At 37.2% G+C, this 24,668-nt stretch overlaps 1 protein-coding gene across 50 annotated transcripts in view; it reads left to right on the top strand.

The window, feature by feature from the left end:
- ESRRG (estrogen related receptor gamma) overlaps window positions 1-24,668 on the top strand; it is a 387,839-nt gene that overhangs the window by 257,866 nt on the left and 105,305 nt on the right. For all 50 annotated transcript variants that reach the window (XM_058835879.1, XM_058835826.1, XM_058835862.1 and 47 more), the window contains 2 exons: window positions 7,998-8,413; window positions 20,172-20,288. In XM_058835879.1, the coding sequence (XP_058691862.1) occupies window positions 8,011-8,413; window positions 20,172-20,288 (520 nt within the window). In that variant the 5' untranslated portion in view covers window positions 7,998-8,010. The remainder of the gene's footprint in view (window positions 1-7,997; window positions 8,414-20,171; window positions 20,289-24,668) is intronic.

Below are 24,668 nucleotides of genomic sequence, written 5' to 3'. Positions count from 1 at the left end.
ATTTCCTTTTCTTTTGCTCTTTCAGCTGATTTCCCTTAATAAAAAGAATCTTCACAATTAATAGCCAACTCCTTCACACTTTACCGTATCCTCTGTGGGCTGGAGACATCAGGTGGATTCCACCTGATACCACTGAAATATAACCACAAGTAGAATGATGCTCCATAACAGAAAAACACTTCTTAACTGGAGTTTTTGCTGTCTTGCAGTGTATGACATTAATTGTATGTCTGCATTTAGACTAATAAAATCTTACTCTTTCTGATCAGTTTACTGGTTTACATATGATGAGGCTTGGACATCATTCTAATTGTCACATGACAGCCTTTTTGATTGGAACTTTTTGGGCATAGGAATTCTCCTGGTGTGAGTTCTTGCAGCTCTCAACTTTACTCTTGCTGCAGAGCTGGCTCTTTTCAGGGATGTTAAGTTCTGTAACAAAATAAAATAAAAAATACATATAATGTTAGGCTAAAAGTCAGTAAATGAGAGAAGTGTAAGGTATGACAGTGGTAGGATTGTAGCTTCAAACTGCAGCCATGTTCTAGCTGTAAAAATATTAGAGACACAGGAGAAAAACGTTAGAGACAAACTAAGTAGGTATATGAAGTATTCCCCAAGGTTTAAGGTTGTGTCGGGACCATAGTACACACACAAAACTCAATTAATTTTTTCTGTGTTTAACATTGAGGTATTGTAGAATGATTTTGTTCTGAAGTGCCATCTCCCTGTGTTGCTTTCTCTTCAATATTTCTCTTTTTGTTTTAAAGTATTTGAAAACTAAATTGTTGGGTCATAATGAAAAAGGTATCTTTTCCTACTTAAAGACATGAGATCTGTATACATAGGCAAGTCTTTGAAACTTTTTTGGTAATGGCCTGCCTAGTAGTAGTGCATAACAGCTAATAGGATATTTTCTGCATTAAACACATGCAAAAATTAAGGTCATTGGTGCAATTTTTTATATATGCTTTTGTTTTCTGCCTTTCAGTTAGAGGTTTTGTTTGTTCGTTTGTGTCAGTGTGTTGCAGTGACATGTATTGGGTACAGTGGACAACTGTGCCACTGAGGGCTGGCACCTTTTCAGATGTCTGGTGTTTTGGCTCAAAGGTGTGAAGTCTTTGAGTATTATTCCTCATTTGTGTTCCTAAAAGAGTACCTAATGAAAAGAATAATAATTTTTTTGTTTGAAAAGATTTAAATTATGTTGCCTCTAAGTGCTTCAGCTTTTAAATTCAGAAGAGTTATGGTATAGTCTGTCAAACCTTAGAATCTGTATGCTGCAGAGCCTGTGCATGTCTAAGGATACATTTAATTAAACCAGCATTAGTGCATCTATACAGACTTATTAAAACACTTAGTTTGTCTCAATAATATTGATTAAATAGCAGTAGTTTGTTTAATCTAAGTGTATTTTTGCTATTACTACATTACTTCCAAGTAATCAGGGTAATAGTCATCATCAGTGAAATATCACGTTAGTTATGAAGTAATGCCATAAGAATTGATTTAGACTTGGCAGGAAAGGAAGGCTTTCTGTCATATAGTGCCAAAGCCTGATTTGGACTATTAGAATGAAATTTTTACACATAATTTCTCTTCGTATAAACAGGGTGTGTTTTATAGGCTTATAGGTTATTCTGTACTCTGAGTATCCATTATATCAAAGAACACCTCAGACAGTTAATTATGCAAAACATCATGTAAGTAATTACACAGTATTATTATGCATTTAACAGTTTTATTGATTTGCCAGTTGCTCACTTACAGTATTTAGAGCTATAAACAAGAGATGCTCACCCTCAGTTGAAATAGATCCAAGGAAATGAGCTAAAGATAAATGACACTAGTATGCATTGTTGCATCAGATGTAATCCTTAAACGTAGGAGCTGTCAACAGTGATAATTTGCAACACATTGGGGTATCTCAGGATCATTTCCTTCTTGTTAACAAAGTTTATCAACCAGGAAGCACGGGGAATCAACTTGAAATAGAATGGGAAGCAATAATGAATATTTATATATGGTGGGTGAGGAGGTTTAAATAATTCCCCCTTGTTTTGGACGGTCTATAGTACTTGCAAGCCAGCTACTTAAAAACTTCGCTTTTCTAAAAGTAGCACAGAAAACAAAACACCACTTAGATGGTGCAGATCTGAAGGGTCTGAGATAGTGGTTTGTTTGGCTTGTTTTGTTGAGCTAAAAATGAGCACGCAGTAGTGCAGTCTTCCACTGCCTCGTGTGCAGGAAGTACTTTAGCAGAGCTTGGGTAGATGGCATACAGAGCAATAGCAACTGTTTGGGAAGCTGCATCCTCTGTCAGCAGTCATCAGCTAACTCAGGCCACTGCTGGTAACAACATGATGGCTTCAAGCATTGCTCCTTCTCTTCCGGCTGCTACTGGCTTTGACAGCTGCTCTGGAAGGAGTCACTGGCTTGCTTTGCTTTCCTTACCAAGGTGAAATAAGGAAGTTTCAAGAAAACATGAAATAAAAAATTGCAAAAAACAATGAAACATTCAGCATTTCTTAACAACCCCCCACCCCCCAAAAGAAACCCCCACCAAACCATCACAGCTGTTCTGTTTTGCATCAGGTACTCCTTACTACATGGTTGTACATGTGTGTTGATTATTAAAGACCTTGAGCCTAATAACAGTTTTGTTTGTGCACGCATAGGACAGGATTAGCAATACTTCGCAATTAATGATCTCATCCACTAGGTTAACCAAGCGGGCCTTACCATATTTCTTATTAAAAGAAGAAATCTTTTCTTTTCCTTCCTCCAACTAAGCCAGTGCACCTTAATGCAATGATGATATGTTAGACCCAGCAGTTGTCAAAGCACCGTATTACTGTGATGCCATAATGACACCCTGTCTCTGTAAAGTAGTCATGTTTTCTCAAATCACACGTTGCACCGTTGATTTCTGACATGACACTTCATTCAGTCACTTTCCTTTTCTTCCGCGTCTCCATTCTCTGACAATAGCAGCTGGTGCCCATTTTCCTACTAAGTGATTCACATTTTACCACTTTACTAGAGTGCAATTAGCTGAAGCAGAAAAAAAAATGCTCAGTGTAAAGCAGCTCAGCTGAAATTGTTACTCAGCTCTTTAACAGGACCTGGTAAGTGTCTTGAGGTGTTGTCATGGGTGTCTGTGCGAGAAGCAATGTTTTGGTTTCTTTGCACACAAATGTTTTTCTCTCTGTTACAGTCAGGGAAATGGAGTCTGGAAATTCACTGGAACACGCTCTTTTTTGTCTACTGATTTTAGTATAGACCTGTGAAATGATACTGAAAGTAAGCACAGTACTTAGAAGTAAATGTGGTATTTATAGTCAAAGTGAGGATCTGACTTCCATTCCTGACTACTGTAGACTTTCTGTGTCACTTAGACAAAGAGATTCTTTAATGCGTTAGCTTTCACAATTAAAGTCTAAGGATAGCAAGACCTTTTTGGTAGACATCCATGTGAGAGGAAGGTATTGGAGGAAAATCAGATGGATGGTACTGTTAGCATGAAAACTACCTAGTAACACCTACCTTGCTGATACTCCCACATAGTAGCTGTCATTACAAATGTCAGCTGCTAAAAACCTGTTCTAATATTTATGGAAATAGGGCAATTCTCTCCCCAAATAAAGAAAATACTTTACATGCAGGTAAAAGTGGACCTTAATGTTGCTCTGCAGTAAAAGTGGTTACTTTAATTATTGTAGCTAATTGTTACTACCACTGATACCACCAAATATCACCAAAGCTCTGTAATAGCAAATAACGCTTTAAGCAGAGCTTTTCCTTCTTGAAAAACAAATGTGAAATGTGTTCACGGATTATGAGGTATTGGCATGTTGTTTTGACCTCCTTTAGGTATTGGTGTAAGGGAGATAAGGGAAAAGTAACTTCATGAACCAGTTATATATATAGATGGAATATAAAGAGCTCCCAGTAGCTGGAATGAGGCTTTCTTAAGGCTATATACCATAATCAGATGCAGTTAATTTTTACATTCCACTTGTATATTGATACTGATTTAGCCAGTGTCAGCACTGTCAATATCATTAGTAATGTGGCAGGTAGATGGAAATATGAATGTGATTGCATTAATAAATTCTTAATATATTCAGCCTTTCATAAGCACATAGCATTACAATTTATTCGCTATTGTTTAAGACTGTTTTAAAGAAGTTGTCTATTGCAGTGCTCTGTCATTATATCTTTCTGCCAGCAGATCCTGGCTTCAGGTCTTTCTTAAATGAAGAAGTTTTGAAGTAAATTTAGTGTAGACATGACAAGTTAATGCTGCATATTGCCTATTAGCCATGCCTTGCAGCACCCTATGTATTTTCTCTTGTATATGGCCACGGAAATGCTTCTAGAGCCTGTTGTTGTTTTTCCTGAAGCTACCTAAAGGAAAGTTTACCTGATATTTCACACTTGTTAGAAAACTTACTTTAGAACAGCCCACCACAAATGGAACTGCCATTTATTTGACTTAAAATCTAGCAAAGAGAAAAAACAACCCCACCAAGGCTTTAAAATAAATACTGTACGTTTTTATATGACACATGTTATTTCTATTCATAAACCTTAACTAAATTTAGATTTTTATTAATCCAATGTGACCTAAAAATTTTGCATTAACAGCACAATGTGGAATTGGGCTTATTCTCTTTGAATGCAGATAAAGCCATCATCTTGAAAATAGCTCTTTCTGACAAAAAGGTGTTCTTTTGAAATAAAGTCTTATTCACTACATTCCTCTTAGAGTTAATGTGAATTTTAGTGCCTCTAATTTTAGATTGAAGTGAGGTCTAGAATAAAACCCACTGGCTGACAATTGAATTTATAGATAGTTGTGAATATTTCAGGCTTGAATAATAGAGCTGTAGAATTTCAGACACAGAGAGGAAGAGAGAATTAAACTCCAACTGTAGTTTTACACTATAATGCAATGGTGTCTAGGAATTCTTCAGTGTAACGAGCTAAGTAGTAATTAGGAGGGAACTGAGGGAGGGATTTTACAGAGATCTAGCTTAGGCATTATTCCAAATGTTCAGCATGATAATTTGATGGTGGTCACACCTGCCATCCGTTTTAGATGGCTCTTGAATTACTTTTGTTCAGAAGTGGTGCAGTAAGGAAGGAGTGAAAGCCGTAGGTGTCTGTTGCCCACCCACAGCCAGTATCCAGCCTTGTCGCTGTTTCACCTTCTGGGGATTGAGAAAGTTTTTGTTCTCAAGAGTCAGGTGCTGTTGTTTTTGCTTTTCCCTGGAACAGTTAATGTTTTAACCGCATTTACGCTTTGCCAGTGTGCACCAATCCGGTCTGTACTGTTGAAGCTGGAGTCTAAAGCAGCTCAGTCTGGGTTGGTACCAGAACCTGCTACTTCAGAGGCATCAGCAGACTGGCTTTAGCATAGGCAGCACTGGTGATCAGATTTTAATGCTTGTTAGAATTGAGATGGTATTTTGGTTCTGACTGCTTGGAGTGGGAGATAGCCACTTCTGTACTGGCCAAAACAACATGCAGTTGACCAGCTCATTAATTGTAAATGGTTTTGTTTCTGTTTTTTTCAGGAACAGGAAGGGTGACATTCAGGCTAATTATTGCACAAATTAGGTTTAAAAAACCAGGAATGGAAGTTTCATACAAGAATGTGCAATCAAGCTGGTTATGACAGACTGTAGGCAGTGACTCCTCGTGCTGTATTTTGAGACTTTACATGTGGAGTCTTGGCAGAAGGGAGATGTAAAAAGAACCGAGTACCTGTTTAGTCAATAAAAGAATCTTAGTGTGTAGAAAAACAATACAAAATACTAGTTGGTAAAATGTGAAAGTTAATTGCTAATTTTAATCATAGCTGTATAAAATTCAGTGTCAATGCAAGAGGATAGAGAGACAGCAGACACCATGTTTTAGTACTCTAATAACTTCTAACTCTAGTCTAAGATCGTAATGTATGTGAGAGCGGTCCAGTAATTATAAGGTAGTAAGTGGAGTGGTGCTGTAAGTGCTCTAAATTAAAAGGAATTCGCAGAGCTGCTGTAAGTCAGTGCCGACCCGCTTTCTTTCAAACGTTGACTTGAGAAAAGTGCTTAGCCTAGAGTGCAAGTAGAAAGACAAGAGAGAGCTATCTATTAATTACAGCACTCATTAACAGTGACGGCTACAAGGCAGCAGATGCAGAAGAAAAGGCACACGCTACTGCAGGCTGGCAAGGGGATTTCCCCCCCTCCAGTTCTTGAGGAAAGGACAGCACAAGCAGGTGGTCCACTGTAATAAGATATTTTCACGGCTTTAACCTTCCCATTTCCTTGGTTTATTTGCTGACACCAGATAGCTTGCACCTTCCGCCTCCCTAAATACGCCCTGATTTTAAGTTTAGACGGTAACATTTCTGTACATCAATCTGGCTGTTTTCCAAATATACAGGTTGGTTGTTTTTAATAGAATTTTACAGTAAAAATCACAACATTAGAGAAGTCTAAATAAAATCCATGAGCACTGATTTTAGGGTGAATCTCATCTTAAACACTTATCTTTAATGACAGTTCAGGCTTTGATCTCCATTACCCCTACTGGAAAAGAAGCCAACTCTTTTGATTTATGTCCTTTTTCCATTGGTGAATTTGGTTCCAGATATTAAAGTAGAAATTGATGAAAATTTTTTATTCTTCAATAAAAGAAATGGAAAAATGGAGACAAGATTTCAAAAATCACTTCAGAAAGTTATGTCAGTCAAATTGTCTTGACTTAGATATTTGCTTAGAAAATAGAAATCCATAGCTCCAGGTAATATTATGGGATAGTTGCTTTTCTGCAATTAATGTTTCAAAAGAAATGTTCATAACTATCGTCTGAACTTAGGCAGCTTCTGAGAGTACTGTCAGGAAAATGCTGGATAGGCCATTTGCTACTGTGGTCTCATAATCACAGCTGAAGAAAACAGATAATATCTGAATTGGAGCTTTCTAATTATTGTTATTTTTGTCCTTTGTTCACCCCAATATGTGTTAATAGTAAAAAACTTGGGATGGAAATAGACAAAGATTTCTCCCCCTGTACAGTCCTTCCTGTACAAAACACTAATTTGTTGGATCAGATGTTGTATGGTTTTATTTCTGACGCTTAATTCTTAAACTGTGAGAACTGAGACGACAAAATCTCACTTTCTGAAAGACTAAACTTTTATGTGAAATTTCCTCTAATACATTTTTTTAATTCGAGAATGGAACACATAAAATGTCAGATACTATAGAGCTGTAGATATATGGGATAGTGGTGTAGTTATTACTGGTTAGTCTGAGGATAATGGCTAGAAAGTAATTGCAGCCACAGCTGATGAATCATTTCACTTAGATTTTGTGAAAATGGAGTTCAGCTGTAATTATTTGTTAGAGTACCCCGTTGATGTGTTACTCTGTTACTAAATAGCCGTATCTCTAATAAAGCAATATTAGTGAAGAAAAAAAAAGATTGCAAGGGGACTTGCTCTTCAGTTCTTGGATCAGATCAATAGATGATGGATATGTGTTTTAGTTAAGTGTCTTGACAAATATTAATTACAGAGCAGAATATTTATGTGATTAAACTGGAAAATATTTGTTTTTGATAATGGCAGAATTTACAGAAAGAAAGTATAGATGGAAAAATGAAGACATTTAATGGCCAAGCCATCTAATAAGAATTTTAAAATTTTTTGACTTGCTTGATGACAAGTTCAGAATTTAGAGTTGATATGAGGTTGACATGTAGCCTAGAGGGCAGGTGGAGGGGACAGCAGAAGGATCTGGTCTCTTTAAAGTTTTTGTTTACTGCCTGTCTGGAGCTTTGACAAAGCTCTGTCATGCCCTTATGCTGATTACCTTCATGTAGAACAAGAAGTATTGACTAATGAATGAATGATGTGCAGTCCCTAACCCTTCCAGAGCAGCCTTAAAGAGCACTGTCTTTAATACACACATTCTTCTTTCTCTCTCTCCCCACTGCAGGCTTCTCTGCAGAATGTCAAGCAAAGATCGACACATTGATTCCAGCTGTTCGTCGTACATCAAGACGGAACCGTCGAGCCCCGCCTCTCTGACGGACAGCATCAACCACCACAGCCCCGGTGGCTCCTCCGACGCCAGCGGGAGCTACAGTTCCACCATGAATGGACATCAGAACGGGCTGGACTCGCCTCCCCTCTACCCCTCGGCCACAGGGCTCGGGGGCAACGGGCCGGTCAGGAAACGGTACGATGACTGCTCCAGTACCATTGCTGAAGACTCACAGACCAAGTGTGAATATATGCTGAACTCGATGCCCAAAAGACTGTGTTTGGTGTGTGGTGACATTGCATCAGGGTACCACTATGGAGTGGCCTCCTGCGAGGCCTGCAAGGCTTTCTTCAAGAGGACAATTCAAGGTTGGTTATTTGTTAAGCTTCCTTTCTTTTGCTCAGAATGAAAATGTGTAGTCTTTGGCTGAAGCCTGTTAGGACTTCAGACTGTGCCTTTTCATTCTTTGTACTGCTTGGTCCTACAAATGTTGCTCATGAAGAAGTCCCTTTGGGCTTCTTTGGGAGTTCTGTCTGTCATGTTTAGTCCAGTGCCATGTTTATTTTGATTTCAAAAAATTGAAAAATGCTGGAGCTAACCAGTGGATGTTCAGTTTTGTTTTCTCATTCCCATAAGTGATTGTTGCAAAGAAAGTGGAGTATTTTCTGAAGGATGTCATGGACACCTCTTGAACACACCTTGTGATTGCGCACAGGATCATACTTGTGTGTTGCTCCTAGATACACCACTACTGTACTTAAATCCAGATTATATTTGTTAAAGAACCAGTGCATGTAAAATTGGAACAAACATACAGTGGCGTAGTGTGCTTTGTGCATATCGGTGTGTTGGTAACTGGTCTTTCACCCACTATATACAATGGCCTTAAATGGGTTCATCAAATAACTGTAAAATCACGTTCTAAGGAGAGTAGGTTGGCAGCTTTTGGTCTCTGCTCAGTATTTTTACTAATCTGCTCTTGATACCTGTTTCAAATATGCCACATATTTTGGCATAAATTAGTACAAATGGGAAAATTTGCATGACTGCTTCTTCTAGCTTCAGAACCTATGGAGACAAAATAACCTTCTACTTTGATTTAGATATCATCCTTTCACGTAAAATTGAAGGTGCTTTATTTAAAGAACATTAGGCCAAGCTTGGCCTGTGCAGGAATATAGTGTCACATTAAATTAAACTCAGACTTCAGAGACTAAAATTAGGTTGCTAAGTCCAAATTTAAGCTCCTCAATAAAACCTGCTTGATTTTCATACGTGTTGAGCGCCTGAAATTCTCAGGAAAGGCAATGCAGTCTGGTGATATATTTTTTTTTAAGAATGAATATAAAGTGAGTTTCAGTTTGTAATTTTACATAACCCCAAATTTAAAACATTTCATCAACATTTCTTAAAATAGTGTTTCCATATTTAATGTAAAATTAATAAGGAAAAATATTGAATGCTAATTTGATTTATCTATTGCTGAGGCAGTGGCCATTTTATTCCTCTGCCTTCCATTTTGCTGCTAGGGAGATTTGGGCCTTTTGACAGCATGAAGTACTCATTTTATGAGGGTCATAGGGCTGCTAAAAAGAAACATTTGACTTCAGTTGTTCTAATGTAGCTGAATGTTACATTGTTGGCAACCAGTAAACAAAGATTGCTAGTGGTGGCCTGGGTTTATATGTAAAATGAGGACACACACAGAAACAGTGTGCTCATTTCAAGTCTCTGTTTTGGAAAAAGCAAAAAAAATAAAAATAAAATAAAGAAGAGGTAGAAGATTTCACTTGACCTTGAAGAACATTTTCAGAAAAGCTCAAAAAAATGTTTCTGAAGCAATTTGTATTTTGTGATTGTTAAACTTCAATCACCAATTTCAAATAGCAACTCTGTTTTTATAAATGGTATTTAATTGCTGTGTAATAGCTGTCCTACAAGACTGAATTGATGCACGATTATTTTAGTTGCATTTTGAGCACCAAAAAAATGCTACAGAAACAAAAACTGATTGAAGTGTTGACTTTTGGCAGTAATAGGTAACCTGCAATTTTACACCACACCACAGACAGCAAGTTTCTGGCCATGGGAGCAGAAGGCAGGGACGTCATTCTCCAGATTAGCAACCTGGACTTGGCCACGCAGCTCAAGTTAGAACTGGCAGCTGTGCAAAAAGTCTCAGTGCGGTTAGAGCACGAGCTGCATCAGCAGGTGACAGTGCTGTGAAGACAAAAAAAATGCAGTAGGGCAAAACCAAGCATTGAAAAGAAAAGCCATAATAAAGAAACTAAGAATAGGAAATATGTTACCCATCATAATGTCATGGCAGCGTCTTCGGCAGTGGTCCTTACTAAACTGGTGCAAATACTGAGGGTTTTCAGGTACAATCCAAAATTATGGAAGCTGCTTGGGTAAATCAAACCATGTGTTGTGGTAGGTGACAAAAAGTATGTAAGAAAGAGGTGCTGCCTCATGATTTGAATGGAAAAATTCTATCTTTAGGCTTGCATGAAGAAAAATTCCATTTAGGTTTTTTGTTCTAATTGGTAAAATTTAGTTCCAATGCTTTGGAGGTCATTCTTCCCTGCACCATTTCACTTCCTTGTTCATACCATGTTCTTTCTTTCTCTCTGCTTGTTTTTAAAATAAGTTTGCTGCTGCATAACTGTAAATAAGAAAACAGGAGAACAGAAATAAATGCAACAGACTTTGAAGTACAGAATAGAAAACCAGGCTGCCTGAAGAGTCAAATATTGTAACTGTTCATATGTAGGGATAACATGTTTCAGCTCAAAGAATTGCTTATTTTAAATGCTGATAACTTAATTGTTATGGGTACTTTATTATAGATTTGATGAGAAAGAATATATGACTTCCCAAACCTTTGAACATTCATCAGTTTACTAAATTAAGTCAGACTTCTAGATCCTCAGTGCTCTTCCTGTTGAAATTATAGGCACAACTGCCCTGACTTCAGGGAGAGGAAGGCTGAGCTGATATAGGGCAGATTATGAAGCACATCCTGTGTTCATGTAAGACCTGATGTCCTTTCCACTGAGTCAGTGGGAATCTTTCCATTCCAGAGGAGTCTCTTGAGGTCTCAGTAGGTGGAGGCCACAGGCAGCTGCTCAGAGAGCCAGCCCAGTCATTTGTGCACCACAAGCATCTCACACAAGACAGAAGCATCATAGCACACCTAGTAGCTCCTACACAAGGCAAATATCCCTCTAATGTAGAGTATACCCCTGTTTTTAAGGGTAACTGAGATTATCATTCCCTTTCAGATTTAGCAGTTTGGTTTCAAAAATATCCATTTCTGCCTCCTGGAATCAATTCCTGCTCATTTTCTTAAACATTAAGAAATTAAATGAACCCTGTTTTGAAGTATAAGAAGGAGTAATTTTGTCTTTTTAGAATATATATTTTTAACATAGCCCAAAAATACATTTGCAGTTCTGGTAAAGTGTGCATAATTATGATAAAAATCAATAATATTAGAAAAAATTAGAAACAAGCAATTTCCTGGCTAAAAAAGTGAAAGGGAACAAACCCACCAAAAAAGAGCTCAATATATAAAATTGATGTCTTCTTAGGTCATAGTAGAATGAAGTGATGTTCTGCCCCTTTTGTGAGATATAAGGTATGGAAGAACTGGATGTTCTCTCTGCTCAGCCTAGTACTCACTCAGCTGCAGCTCTCAGTTTGCTTTTGGGATAATTTACATGGTGGCTGATTGCAAGTGTCTCACAGAAATACACACACAGCCAAATCTTCCCAAAATTGGCTTAACATCAGGGATAGTAGAAAATAGCAACATCTAAAAATAGTTACAGGTCCATTGATTTTTAGGGTCTCTTCACGATTTTTGCTGTGCACTGTATTATCTTGAAAACTCTGAGCTTTTATTAAAAGAAAGAGAGGAAAAAAAAAAGAATTTTCAGTTGTCAGCTGGGTGCAAAGTCTTGTGTTTGACACAGAGGTCTTGTACTTGCTAGATATTTTGTAGTGAATATTTAGTGTAAATATATTTCTCACAGTTTTTATTTGGTCAGTTATCATAAGGACTAGTAAGTACACACTTTCATTAATAATATGTAATTACTCAGTGCTCATATCTTAAACATTTCAGCAGGTGGATTGAACTGGTATTCTTGCTTTCAGGAGAAGGCTGAGATGATAGAACTTGAAGGTTCAAAGACAGTTTATTATCCTGTTTCATGCTAGCATTTATCTCTCTAAAATAACAGCCTTGCATCTAGAAAACTTTCATCCTCCCTCTGTCCAAATTGTCCAGACTGTTGTCTTTGGACTCTTTAAACTAGTCTGAAAAGACCGTGTATAAAGCCTGCACATTCCTCGTAAGGTTTCTTGCAAAATTCTCAGATCTTACTTAATATTTCCTTGGATACTGTTTAAATTTTTCCCCACAAAAGCTAAATATTTTGCATTCAGTAGTCTTTGTTCTTTAAATTTTTTTTTGGGGGGGAAGGTGGGGGGTTGTTTATAGGTTTATTTTTTGAGGAAAAAGTGTTGGATGAACAGTGGTGAGACATCAATCTTCTGTATACACTGGGTGAGTAAAGCAATAGCCCTGCAGTCAGACCCACACTGTCTCGTCATTTAAGAGCTTCATCCCTGAGAGTTGCTGCCCATCCATGTCTCCTAATACAAACAGGAAATGCTCTAGTCTTGAAATGCTGTTGTCTTCTGCCATCTCATTTTATGCTGCTTAGCTAAGAGCCTTCAGCTCTACAGTTCTGCAGGGATGTTCCTATTGTCTTCAAAGCCTGTCCAAACTGCTTTTTACTTTGTTCAGCTTTTTGGTTACTCAGAGTTGTTTTTAATCCCTCTGGTGTTCAGGTTTTTCAGTCCTCTTTAGAGTGTTGACCCATTGTTGAGCCAGTTTGATCTGTAAATGTAGAAACACTTTACAGTAAATGCATTTTTATTTTTCAATCAAGAAGTTTTAATCAAGAAAGATAGAACTAGTTACGTACATTCAGATAAGGCAACATAAAATTTGATTTGAAGTTGCATGTGACTCAAGTGGCTTCCAAAGGGTATTTTGCATTTCTGAAAGCTGTCTTCTGAAATACATTTTTGAGGAGGAAATGAAAGGAAAATAAAAAGGTTTTATAGCTTTTCAGCATCTTTGCTGATAGCTAAGATCATTCTTGTTTTATAGAAGGATAGGTGGAGGCTCCTATCTTGGTGCACTGGCCTGTGGACCTTGGCTGTGGTGCAAAGATGGCAGTCCTCCAGTGAGCTGAACACTAAATGTCACCTGAATCCATCATTACCTGATTAAATCATTCACCTTCCTTATATAAGTGAAAGTCTGTGCATCAGCATTTCTTTCAAAGAATATTTTAAGCAAGCAGTGATAGATATCTTCCCTTTTCCCCAATTTCTTTGTGCCTGTGGGCCAGCCAGACTAGCAAGCGAGTATTTTTAATTCTTTCCAGCATTTTAATTCTTTTTATCCTGTCATAATCTCATTGTGTAGCTATGGCAGCTAAACAAGATGAGACAATAAAATATAAACATGCTGAAATCTGAGAACCAGAGAGAAGTTTAAAATATACAAATTGTTTTGTCTTTTTTACTATGTTTGCTTTCCTTACAACCTTGAAAATTGTGTGAAGCATTTAGATGATTTGGGAATGAGTGTCCTGACTGGTGCATATCTATTTTGAACCCATCAGAAATACTGAGAAAGAGATGTGATTTACAAATAGTGCTGGTACACTAGTATGTATCAATGCTGTTATAATTAGGTCTGGATCTCTTTTTGTTATAAACATCTCTGAAAACCTCCAGCCCACTTACAAAGCCCTATCTCATTTGAAACCAGAGACATGTGAAGTCTCAGCTAGCAAGTGATTTATGTTAATGTTTGTATAACTTTTTAATGACCTTTTTTCCTGGTGTGAAAATAATTCAGTTTGTAGCTTTTACGGACTGAGATATTCTGTGTGCTTATAAACAAACAATGACAATCCTCCATGCTATCAAAATTGACCTAGATAAAATACCAGTAGGGACCAAATGTAGATAGTTCCATCTTTCTGACCTGAGCAGCTCTTGAGTGACTACCAGGTAGCAGGAGATCAGTTCTCTCTGTGCCTTCAGAGCATTGATTCTCTTTTAAGGTGACCTAAATGTCCTTCATTTCTCATGAAGAAATTGAGTCCAGGGGGATTCAAAGGTAGTTGGACCCCTACAGATTCAACACCCCCTAATATCAGCCTGATACTGAAAATTATGGTGACTTTTTGTGATTCTGGAAACTCATCTACCTTAAGTTAGAGGCTGATACAAAACTGTCATGTAGTCAGACTAGCCAGCATGACCTTTACATTTTTGCCTTAAAAATCACCATGTTGCCTTTTAAGAATAAAAAAAAATAAAAATTTGTATGTTCTAAATATGTTTTATATTTTTCAGTAACAAACTACACTGATTTCTTCAAAGCAATTCAACATAGTAACTTAACTAAAAATGTACTTTCAAGCTGTTAATGTCCCTCTGTCAAGCACCATGTTTAAAAACTAGCAGCTCCTCCTCAGTGCTTATTCTACCAGAAAAAGCAACATAAGCAAGAGATGAAACGTTATCCTTCATACATGGTCCTGTCACCTTGAAAAGATACTTGAGACATTTGGGAACCAAATTTTTAAATGTTGTGTAACTCTGTGTGTACAATATTGTTTCTGAAGTCGCCTGGGTGAAAAGTTGTGAATACAGTCAACTTTAGGCTTAATTGTCTCCAGATGACCTGTAGCAGAATTCATAGGTCTATAATTCATAGAGCGTTTTTACAGTATCAGATGAATATGTCTTAGGATTTGTCAGCCAAAACTGGATTCAGTTATGTTCAAATCTGACCTTATTCCAGCCCAACCCCACTTCTGAAACCTTATCAATGAAGGTGCCTTTACATGTGAAAATGTTTACTCAAACTTAAATTCAACTAAGTTTTGACTGCAAAGTAAGGAGCAGATTCTGGAAGAACTGAAACTTAAGCCTGAGAGAAAATATTTTTACTTTCCTCAGTTCAGCTTCATTAAGACCTTATAAACATCAAATAGATTTTTAAGTCTGGGTCTTTTTCTCTGTCCTTCTTTTCAGTTAGCCTGTTACTCTTGATTTCCAAAAGCACCTCATTCTCAGTTTCTCAGGAACTTTTCTGTTCTTGTTGGATTATGTATAAAGGTGTAACCTAACATAGTGAAATTCATTCTCTGTGTTAGCTTAGATTCTCTTGTGTCTCTCTTTCTAAGACTTCCTTTTATTAAATCCCAGAAGACCTATGGCTGTAATCCTAGCTATTTTCCATTTTTGGAGTTTTGATGCATAGCAATGCACAGACAAGCAGGTGTATTCTTTTGGGTCTGTCAGCCAGGAAAAGAGAGCATTACCTTGGGTAAACCTCACTGCAGAAAGACTTAAATCCAGTTAAACAGTAGTCTCTATGAAGAATGAGAACACTTAATTTTTGAAATACAAGCTTTTGAATAAAATGTATTAAGTTACAGAATGTGAAAAAGAAACTACGGGAGAAAAATGGAATATTATTGAACTGAAATGCAGCTTCATGAGCAGATTATAGTAGAAAATTGTTACATTGAAGGAATGTTGGTTCATTTACTTTTTTTCCTTCTTATTTTTCTTCTGAATCTACATTCCCACCCAGTAAAAGTTTTGATACTAATGTCTTCAATATTCCTCCTGCTTTTTTAAGTGGCTCATGAGTATTCTTTCCAAACATATTTTTGCCCTGGACTTAAGTCTTCCTCACAGCTTTTACTTGTCCAAAGATTTTCTTAGCATACTTCAATAGCTTGTAGCAATCCTTTTACATCTTTGGTGTTATAATGTCTAATATTGCAGTATGAAAAGGGAGATAAAGCTTCTGCTAGAACTTGATGCCTGCAGCTTCTACTTTTGTCGGTATTGCTGGAAGAGAAAACCCTATTCCAGCCTGTTTCTAGAGCCAGCTTCTTACCCTCGGTATCTGGGAGGTTCTGAAGTTGTGACAGTAACTAATACCAACAAGGCAGGAGGCCCAGTACTTTCAGTGGCCTCTTATTTGCCATGGCTCTTGCTTCTCCCATCACCTTTAGTGTCATTGTCAATTCTGTGCAAGAAATGGCCAAAATGCATTGTAGAATCTTGGCTAAATCCATTCAGTTGCCTGATTTTTAAAGCCATTTGAGTAAGTCCCTGTACCACGAAAATTGTTCTATCTTCACTCCTCATTCAAGTAACATTCAAACCTCATCTGTGAGGTAAAAAGAAACGGTACCTTGGCCCACTTATCCTTGATCTGTGTGTAAAAATGTAACGATCTGAAGCATCTGAAGTTGAAGACCTGGGTATACAGCATAAGTTTTAGCAGCTCACCTGCTATCTCAGGATTAAATGGCATATTTTCAGTGAGGCAGTTGCTCTTGATAAGCACAGTGTTTTAGAAGTATTTCCTCATCTTTTGGCTGAGATAATAAAATTTAACAAATCAGTAGAAAAGAGGAACTGGTTTTAAATAAACATTCTTCAGCACACGAAGAAAAGAAAAGGGGCATATTCTGGTATAAATCCCATTATATTATTCTAGCACTGAGAAATATGTTTGGGGAGAGAAGATTTGACATATATTTTTATTTTCAAGCATCATACTAATTTATATTACTCAGCCCTTTAACTGCCAAACTGTAAAAGTCCATTACGCTACTGAAAGGAATATACAAATTATCCCCTGGCACTTGAGGCAGGAGTTTTACATATACACTGTTATTCTATCAGCCAGCTAGCTGCACGATTCTATTAAGGAGTAAGTGAGAAAATTATATTGCCTGCAAACTAATTGTACAAAAGATTCTGAAATAAGTAATCAGAGCCCAGTTCTTTCTGAAAATCAGCCAGGAGATATTATAAATTGCTCAATCGCTCTTGTCAGCTCAGTTTAAAGATCCAAAGCTGCCATGTTGATTTTGTTCACTGTATAACACAACTTCCTCTCCAGCTGTTGACAGGACTGGGCAAACTCAGCTTCTACCCTTCGTAGCTGCTCAGTTTCAGCCTCTAACATCTTGAAGTAAGCAAGGAATTGGTAGAGCTTCCTTCTGGTTCTTCCTCTGAAATAAAATGCAGATCTGAGTATCTCGAATGGAAATTCATATCTAGAAGTAAATAAGAAATTATGAGAGCTCTAATGACCTGGAATGTGCAGTAAGTTCAGGTTTTACACAAAAATAAAACTGCTAATACTTGGAGTGCTACGTAAAATGCATTTTAGTATGATAGAGATATCCACTGCATCTGCACATGAACTGGAGAGAAAATTTTAGTTCCTTGAACTCTTACTGCAGTGTAGCCAGGTTCTAAAATGCTGGAACACTTTGTGGAGACCAGCTATGCTCATTGGTAAGATGTGGATCTTACCAGTGTTCCTGTAACTCTACTGAGATCATCAGAGGAATTCTTTACAGCATCTTCCAAGTTCATTTTCCGACACCAAAAATGAAGATTGAGCATCTGCTCTAAAATACAATTCATTAAAGAAAAGCAGTTTAAATTGAAATGAGATTCCCTCTGTAAGCTAAAGTACTGGAATCCAAGTGACTAGAATAACAGCTCCTTTTAGCATTCTTTAGGTGTCAAGAATATGCAGGAAAAGTAAGTTACCCTATGCCTGCTGCAGACTGTTGCACAGTTTGCAGAAATGTGAAATGTCAGGGTATGGATTAGAAGTGTCTGCATAATTAAGTGAGCAGTCTTGAATTTATCTTTCTGGTTCTGAATGCTACTTTTTGATGTTGGCACCTGTACCTTTGTATCTTTGGACAGGAGCTCTTGCTACAGTGGGAGTGTTCCACCTGCCCTAGTAGAGAGGTTTGCTCCCTGAAGTTCTCTGTTATAATCTTGATCTAATTTTTGATCAAGATCATTTCTGACCTTGTGCAAAGGTATCTTTGATCTTGTGCAAAGCATTTCTGATTCACTGTTTCCCCTTTTTTCTTTTTTTTTTAAAGGGACGGTAATACATTTATTACTGTAGTATAATGAAGTATGTTAGATACAATTTGTGAAAGCTTTGAAAGTCTTCCTGTTCAGCGATTGTTCCTTTCTAAGAATGTCTTGTTAGAGTGAGAGGATAATGGGAATCCATTTTAAGCTTGGCCTTACCATCATTTTCTACCTACCCTTCTAAAAGTGTTATTTCCTAACTTTTCTAATGTGTATTGGAAAGACATTTCGCAGGATCTGTTGTGCTAAATTCCCTACCCACCATACCCTTCAGTTTTTTAAATAGCTTTCTCCACAGCAGCTAAGAAAGGGGGGAAAGAACTAAACTGCTTTGACTTTTGTCATTAGCATTCAGGCATACCAAGATCTGTTTTCCTCACCGGCATTGCTAACTCACTCAGGCAGCAATGTCCAGGAGGAAGAAAACCTGCAAAGGCCTGAAAAGGTTGTGCCAAATATGCTGGTTGTGTTGGCAGAGTACACATTTTGCCATGCAGGCCTCCTTTATCATAAATCCTTAACCAATTTTCAGTAGATGTAAGTGGTTTAAGTATTACTTCCTGTTGAATTAGCAGTTGCTGAGCATTTGAGTCTGTGCAATCCTGCAATCCACTAATGTGATATTTAATGAGGAGACATCAGTCTGGAGAAAGGTAGTCAATATAAATCAGTGTTTACAAAGTGTGATGAACTCTGAAATATTTCATCAATGCTGTGGTCCCAGGCAGACTCTATGCTAATTATTAGAACCTGTGCATGTTTCAGGGGACTTTGATGGACCCTGAGTGCGGGAAACAAGGACCAGCAAAATTGCGATTATGCTTGGAGTGTCTCGGATGACAATTTATGCATTTGGTGTGGTGACCTCTTGCTTCCCAAGAGGGCAATAAACAGAATGCATTTTCATTAAGATACTAATGCACTTAATCACAGGGGGAAAGGGTTAGAAAATAAAGAAATACCTTTAAAGCAGGATGTGACAGACTGATCAGGAAGATACTTTATTTAAAAGTCAGTTCCCAGTTTAACTTCCAACTGGTGCAAAGTCTGTCATACTGGATGTCGTCATGGGCAATAGCCTGCATGGCTGGGCAGATGAATAAGCTGAGCTAAGCTGTTTTATGAAAAATGCAGTGGTACTAGGGCAAAAGAGAGCAGATGTTTTCCCATTTGGACTTGGATACCCAAAAATGTGATTTTAAAAAATAAACTACTCATGTATTTCACTTGATCATTTATAAGCTTTTCTTTTCCTTTTTTTGAGGAGAAATAATATGCATTAAACAACAACAACAACAAAGAAAGAAAGAGACTGCTTTTCCCAGGAGGCCTCACATTTAAGGATCAAACTTGTTATAGGCTTCAAGAGTGGAACTGGGAGAAGCCAGGGTCAAAGGAAAGCATCTCTTTCAGTTTTTGTTATTCTGACAGCTTGTCAGGAATGATCCTATTCCTGATACCTCTCAGTACAAGAACTTGGTCTGAAGTATAGAGTGAAGAGGTCTCCTAGAGCAGAGATCTGGCCTGGCAGCTGTAGAACGTGCTAGATGTGGTGGTAACAGTCCAAGACTGGTGAGTCCTGCCTGATGCTCTGTGCCAGCTGTAGTGGAAGAAGAAGGGTGAAACTCCATGGTACCTGTTATAGTTGATCATGCAATAAAGCAGTCCTCTTTTTGTATATTAGACAAAGAGAGACTATTGAAATTGGCTAAAAAGGAAAATGGAAGAGTGCTCAGAAAAGGAGCCTGATCCTGTGGTTTGGTACAGAAAATAAATGTCTTTCTTCTACCAGCAGGAATAACATATGTGAAGGGTTTTGCTAGGGACCATATTTGGAGTGAGACACACATTAATAGTGGATTTGTATATATTTCTTTCATACAGTTGTCTAGATTAAAAAAAGAAAAAGTGAAAAAACTTCCTCTTTTAACTCAGCTATTTATTTTTACTTGAAAGGCGTTTCCTTTCTGCAGCACTGCTACTCTTGATACATTCCAAAATGAAGTACAACAGCGGTTGCATGAGTACTTTTGTATGTATGTTGTGTTGCTTAGTCAGTGACTCTGAACACCTCTTCCCCTGTCTATTCCATCACAGGTAACATAGAGTACAGCTGCCCAGCAACAAATGAATGTGAAATCACAAAGCGCAGACGCAAGTCCTGCCAAGCCTGCCGCTTCATGAAGTGTCTAAAAGTCGGCATGCTGAAAGAAGGTAAGACTCACCACCTCAATCTGTATTTCTCTGCAAACACTAGCTACAACTGTAGGGCAATCAGGAAAGAAGAGTCTGGGGAGTGTTCTAATCAGTTATTGCAGTGGCAATTTTCATACATACTTGCTCTTTCTGACACCTGCTTCTAAGCTATTGAATCATGCTGTATCCACATAAAGTTCATCATCTTGTGTAGTAAAGTAAAATATACCTCAGCATTCAATCTCTTTAAGTAAGAAACTAATAGAATAATCATGAGAATTCTCAAAGATTTTTTTCCTCCATTCTTTATCTGCTGTTACTCTGTCCTAGTTCTGGCAGAAAACCAAAACACACACTGTGCCTTCCTTTCCCTGCTTTTATTCAGTCTTCATTCCATCAGGACAAATGAATTTCTAAATTAAACAAGTATATTGTGTGTGTGTACTGAAGTTACTGTAACTACACTGGAGCAAACTATGGCGTGCAGAAGAGGAGCACACCCCCCCCCCCCCTTTTTTTTTTCCTGAAAGTCTCTGAGAACCCCTGCCCCTCACTGTAAGTATATATTGAATGTTTTAATTAATCAGTTATATTTTGAAGTTATTGAATGTAAGAAAATGTACTCAAGAAATGGTGCTGTCTTACCCGGAACCTGCTTCATCTATGTTACACAAAAGAGGTGATTCCAAATCTTGGTTGCCTGCTCTGCACTTAAATTGCTGTTAATGTATATGCGAGAATATACTTCTAAGTGCATGTATTATATGCATTATTATTTTAGGGCACTGACATTACCAAGAAAGTTGCCATGGACTTCTGAACTAGATAAACATTTGAAATTAAATCCTCATAATGTTCTCTAAATATTGTATCCAGTGCAGAATACTTAGTGTTAAGCAACCACTTCAAAACAATCCTATGCAATTTTGCTTTGTAAGTGCTTGAAAACTCAGCTTTAATAGCTGGCTGATTTTTGCAAATGGTTTGGTGGTAATATAAAACAGGTTATGTATGCAGCTATTAGGGTAAAATCCAAGAAACAGCATAGATCAGTGGTGAGATGATGGGTAAATTAGGCCTATCACGCACCTACAGACATATTCTTATTGGATTATACTTACTAAGAATAAACCTTGTTCTGTGCAACTGCTTTGGCAGATGCTATGATCCTGTGAGCCAAATCCTGCTGTCCTTAGTCTTACTTGAGCAAAACTCCTGTCAGATTCGATGGAGATTTTGCCTCAGTAAGAACGGCAGGATTTGACCCTCTCTTCAGTGGTGATGGGAGAGTTCTTACTTGCCAAAATCCTCATATAACTGACCACTAGGAGCAGTTACTTAAAAGTGAAATTATGATGCTTAGGTAAACTGTAAAAAGAGGGATGACTGGGTATGCCTCTGTACTTCCTAGCATCTTTAATTAGTAAGTTAAGACCCAGTATCACTAGTAATCTAATACACAGATATATTGAGCAACTTCTTTGAAAACGAAACAGTGCTACCAAGAGTACATGCAGGTGAATTGATTTAATCCTTTTCCTCTAAATTTTGAGGGCACTGCTGTGCATCCAATAACATATCTATTTAAAAAAATCTAGGCTGTGTGCAACTTCTCTGACTCCAAGGGGAAGTTAAGTGTTTCCTCTACAAATGAGTAATTATCTCAGCAAATTTGTGTGCAGATTTACTATTTCTGCATACAATTTTGTTAACTGAGATAATTTAGTTAGACAATACAGATGTACATTGTGAGTCATGGGGTTGTTTTGAATATTCGTTGTCCATGGATTCAAATCATTCCCACAAGTTTTCTTAGTAAGAATTGCATAAATTTTCTACTCTAAAAGTACATACCTTTTTCTGAATGTTCTACAATGGCAAAATAACCAATTGTTTTGAAAAGGCAGTGTTGTTTATCTACCACCTAATATAACAACCAGCAAGAACCTCTAAGGGCATTTTATTCTTTTCCCCCCTTTAATGGCCACTTTTACTTTTTAAACCATATTGATTCACAGTACATTTGTAGGACTGTACTTGTAGTAAAGGTTTATTTTTTCTTCTTGTTGGAGGGTAGTTTTGGAGCTGAGTATTGTTTTTACCTATGGAAAAGTCTGGAGATGACTTTTTGACTTGGAGCACATCTTTTATGTACAGAATTAAGAAAGATAAGATACTGACTTCTTTCATGTGTAAAGTGGTATAATTTTATTGATTAGTATGGACTTAAAATAAGGTGAAATTATTCTTGTTGTATCTCAAGTATTTCTTTATGTACAGGCAAGGATTTCAGTTCCATGAAGCATGTCAGAGGTCGTGCTGCAGTAAATCTATTCAAATGTAAACCTGTTCAATTCAATTACCAGTTTATAATAAAATTTGCTGCTGCAGCCTCCACGTTTGTCACAGCAGTCTCTACATGCTGATGGCACAGCATGCCTGGAAATTGACAGCCTAAATCTATTTACAAAAAAAATTTAGTTGCAGACCTGAAATAAAATCAAGTTTAAGCAGCTTTGAGAGGAGCATCACATTCCTTACAAGAACAGCACATCTGCCATGGTGCATCTTCTCCAGAAATCTTACCTTGTTTATGGGGAGTTTTCTTGTAGAAATTTATCCTTAACAAACAGTTTTTAAGTGTAATCCAAAGTGAAACAATTAGCAGACATTGTGCTTCCCTTCACATTTGAAAGGACTTTACTACATTGTCATTTTGTGAATTGTCATATAAATTTCATGATAGAAATCACAGTGCCTGGAAAAAGATTCTGAGTTTTAGCTTGGCTTCTAGGGCAAGGTCTGAAAACCACTTCTAGCAAATGTATAGAGTGGCTTCCCATATGACATCTGCATGTTGAATCATTTATGTGACAAGATAATGGTGTTTTCCATCAAGCATCCAGTGTTTCTGTGGGAGACCCGGTGCTAAGGTTGTGGGGCTGTGTTTTGGGGTCAAATCCTGGGAGAGAGTTAGATTTCTGGTCACATGTTTTGCAAAGTGGAGTAGGGATTTTCTGTACATATTCTCATGAATGTTGGTGGAGCTTAACCAGCAAGCACCTAGATCAAGATTCTTAGTAATTTGTAAGATTTTTTTGTGGGCCAGAGGCTAGAGAAGGAATGCTACAGCAGTACTGGGCTGGGCTGGAGTGAGATTGAGGTCCTGTTATGTATCATAAGTTTGTACACACTGGTCTGGAGAAACATATATATCATTTTGGTTTAGCCCATGGACTGTTACTTGAAAACATGTCTGGGTCTACGGATGGCTTTTGGGTATGTTGTACTTCACACTGCAGCATTCAGCAGAGGCTGGTGAGCTTTTACACACAGGACAAATAGGAGGTTATGTTTTAATTTACTTTTCTAGGTAAGGGTTATTAGCAGCAAAGCAGACTACATTGCACTCAAAGAAGAAAATTTACACTTTTCTATATTTAATTCTGTGTGTCAGTGTTACAAAAAAACAGATTTTCAAGTATCACAATTGAGTCTTCTACCAAAATGGAGTTTCTTTGGCTGCAATTATATTTTGGTGGATTGTCTCAGATTCATGAGAACAAATGAAACAACATTAAAGATTCTTGTATAGTCTAGGGAGAAACTTTTCATATGTATCCCTTGAGATTTCTTGAAATAATATTGCAATTGCTAAAAGGGTGAAGGGAGACACGTACAACAATTGGCCCTTTTAAAAAATGAACATTTTTAAGACTTTCGGTAGTTTTCAGTTCTGTTGGTTTATAATCTCTCTTTTAAGTTTGGCCTTTCAAACTCTTTGGAAGCCAGTGATTAGTTTGCTTCAGGTGGTAGAATTAAATCTGTGTTCATGTGCAAGATTGGATATTTTAGCTATTTCCCTTTTTATACAGTTAGTTGGACTGAGAAAAAGGGTTTGTTCTGTTTTGTTTTTTTTTCTAAGAAGAAAAATTTGATGTAAAACTATATATGATGGTTTGGGGAATCTTAAGTAGATATTTGACTTTTTTTTTCAATTTCTAGGTGATCTGAGGAGAATTCAACATTTAATCTTTAATTACTACTATATGCCTATTAATAATATTTGTGGGACTATTTACTAGCATGTGTTTGTGGTAGAAGATAGTATTCCAAGTTTATTATAGGACAGATATTGCTCTGAAGAGCTTCCCATGTGAAATAATTCTAATGGAGTAATTATTCCAAAATAAGACTACGTTTTGTTTCAGATGCAACATTTGTATGACTATTTTTTCAAGAGGTTATTCCATATATTTTACTTTTCTCCATAGAGACAAAAACAATTACTGACAGTTTTAAAAATGCTTGAACATTTTAGGTGGTCATGTAATGAACCAGAAGATTATTATACGAGTTACACTTCTTCTTAACGTGGTAAAATTGGGGGTATCTAAA

The sequence above is a fragment of the Poecile atricapillus genome, chromosome 3 (assembly GCF_030490865.1).
Source record: "Poecile atricapillus isolate bPoeAtr1 chromosome 3, bPoeAtr1.hap1, whole genome shotgun sequence".
NCBI lineage: Eukaryota > Metazoa > Chordata > Aves > Passeriformes > Paridae > Poecile > Poecile atricapillus.
The sequence above is the reverse complement of the archived record's forward strand: the minus strand, read 5'-3'. Positions and strand labels throughout refer to the sequence as shown.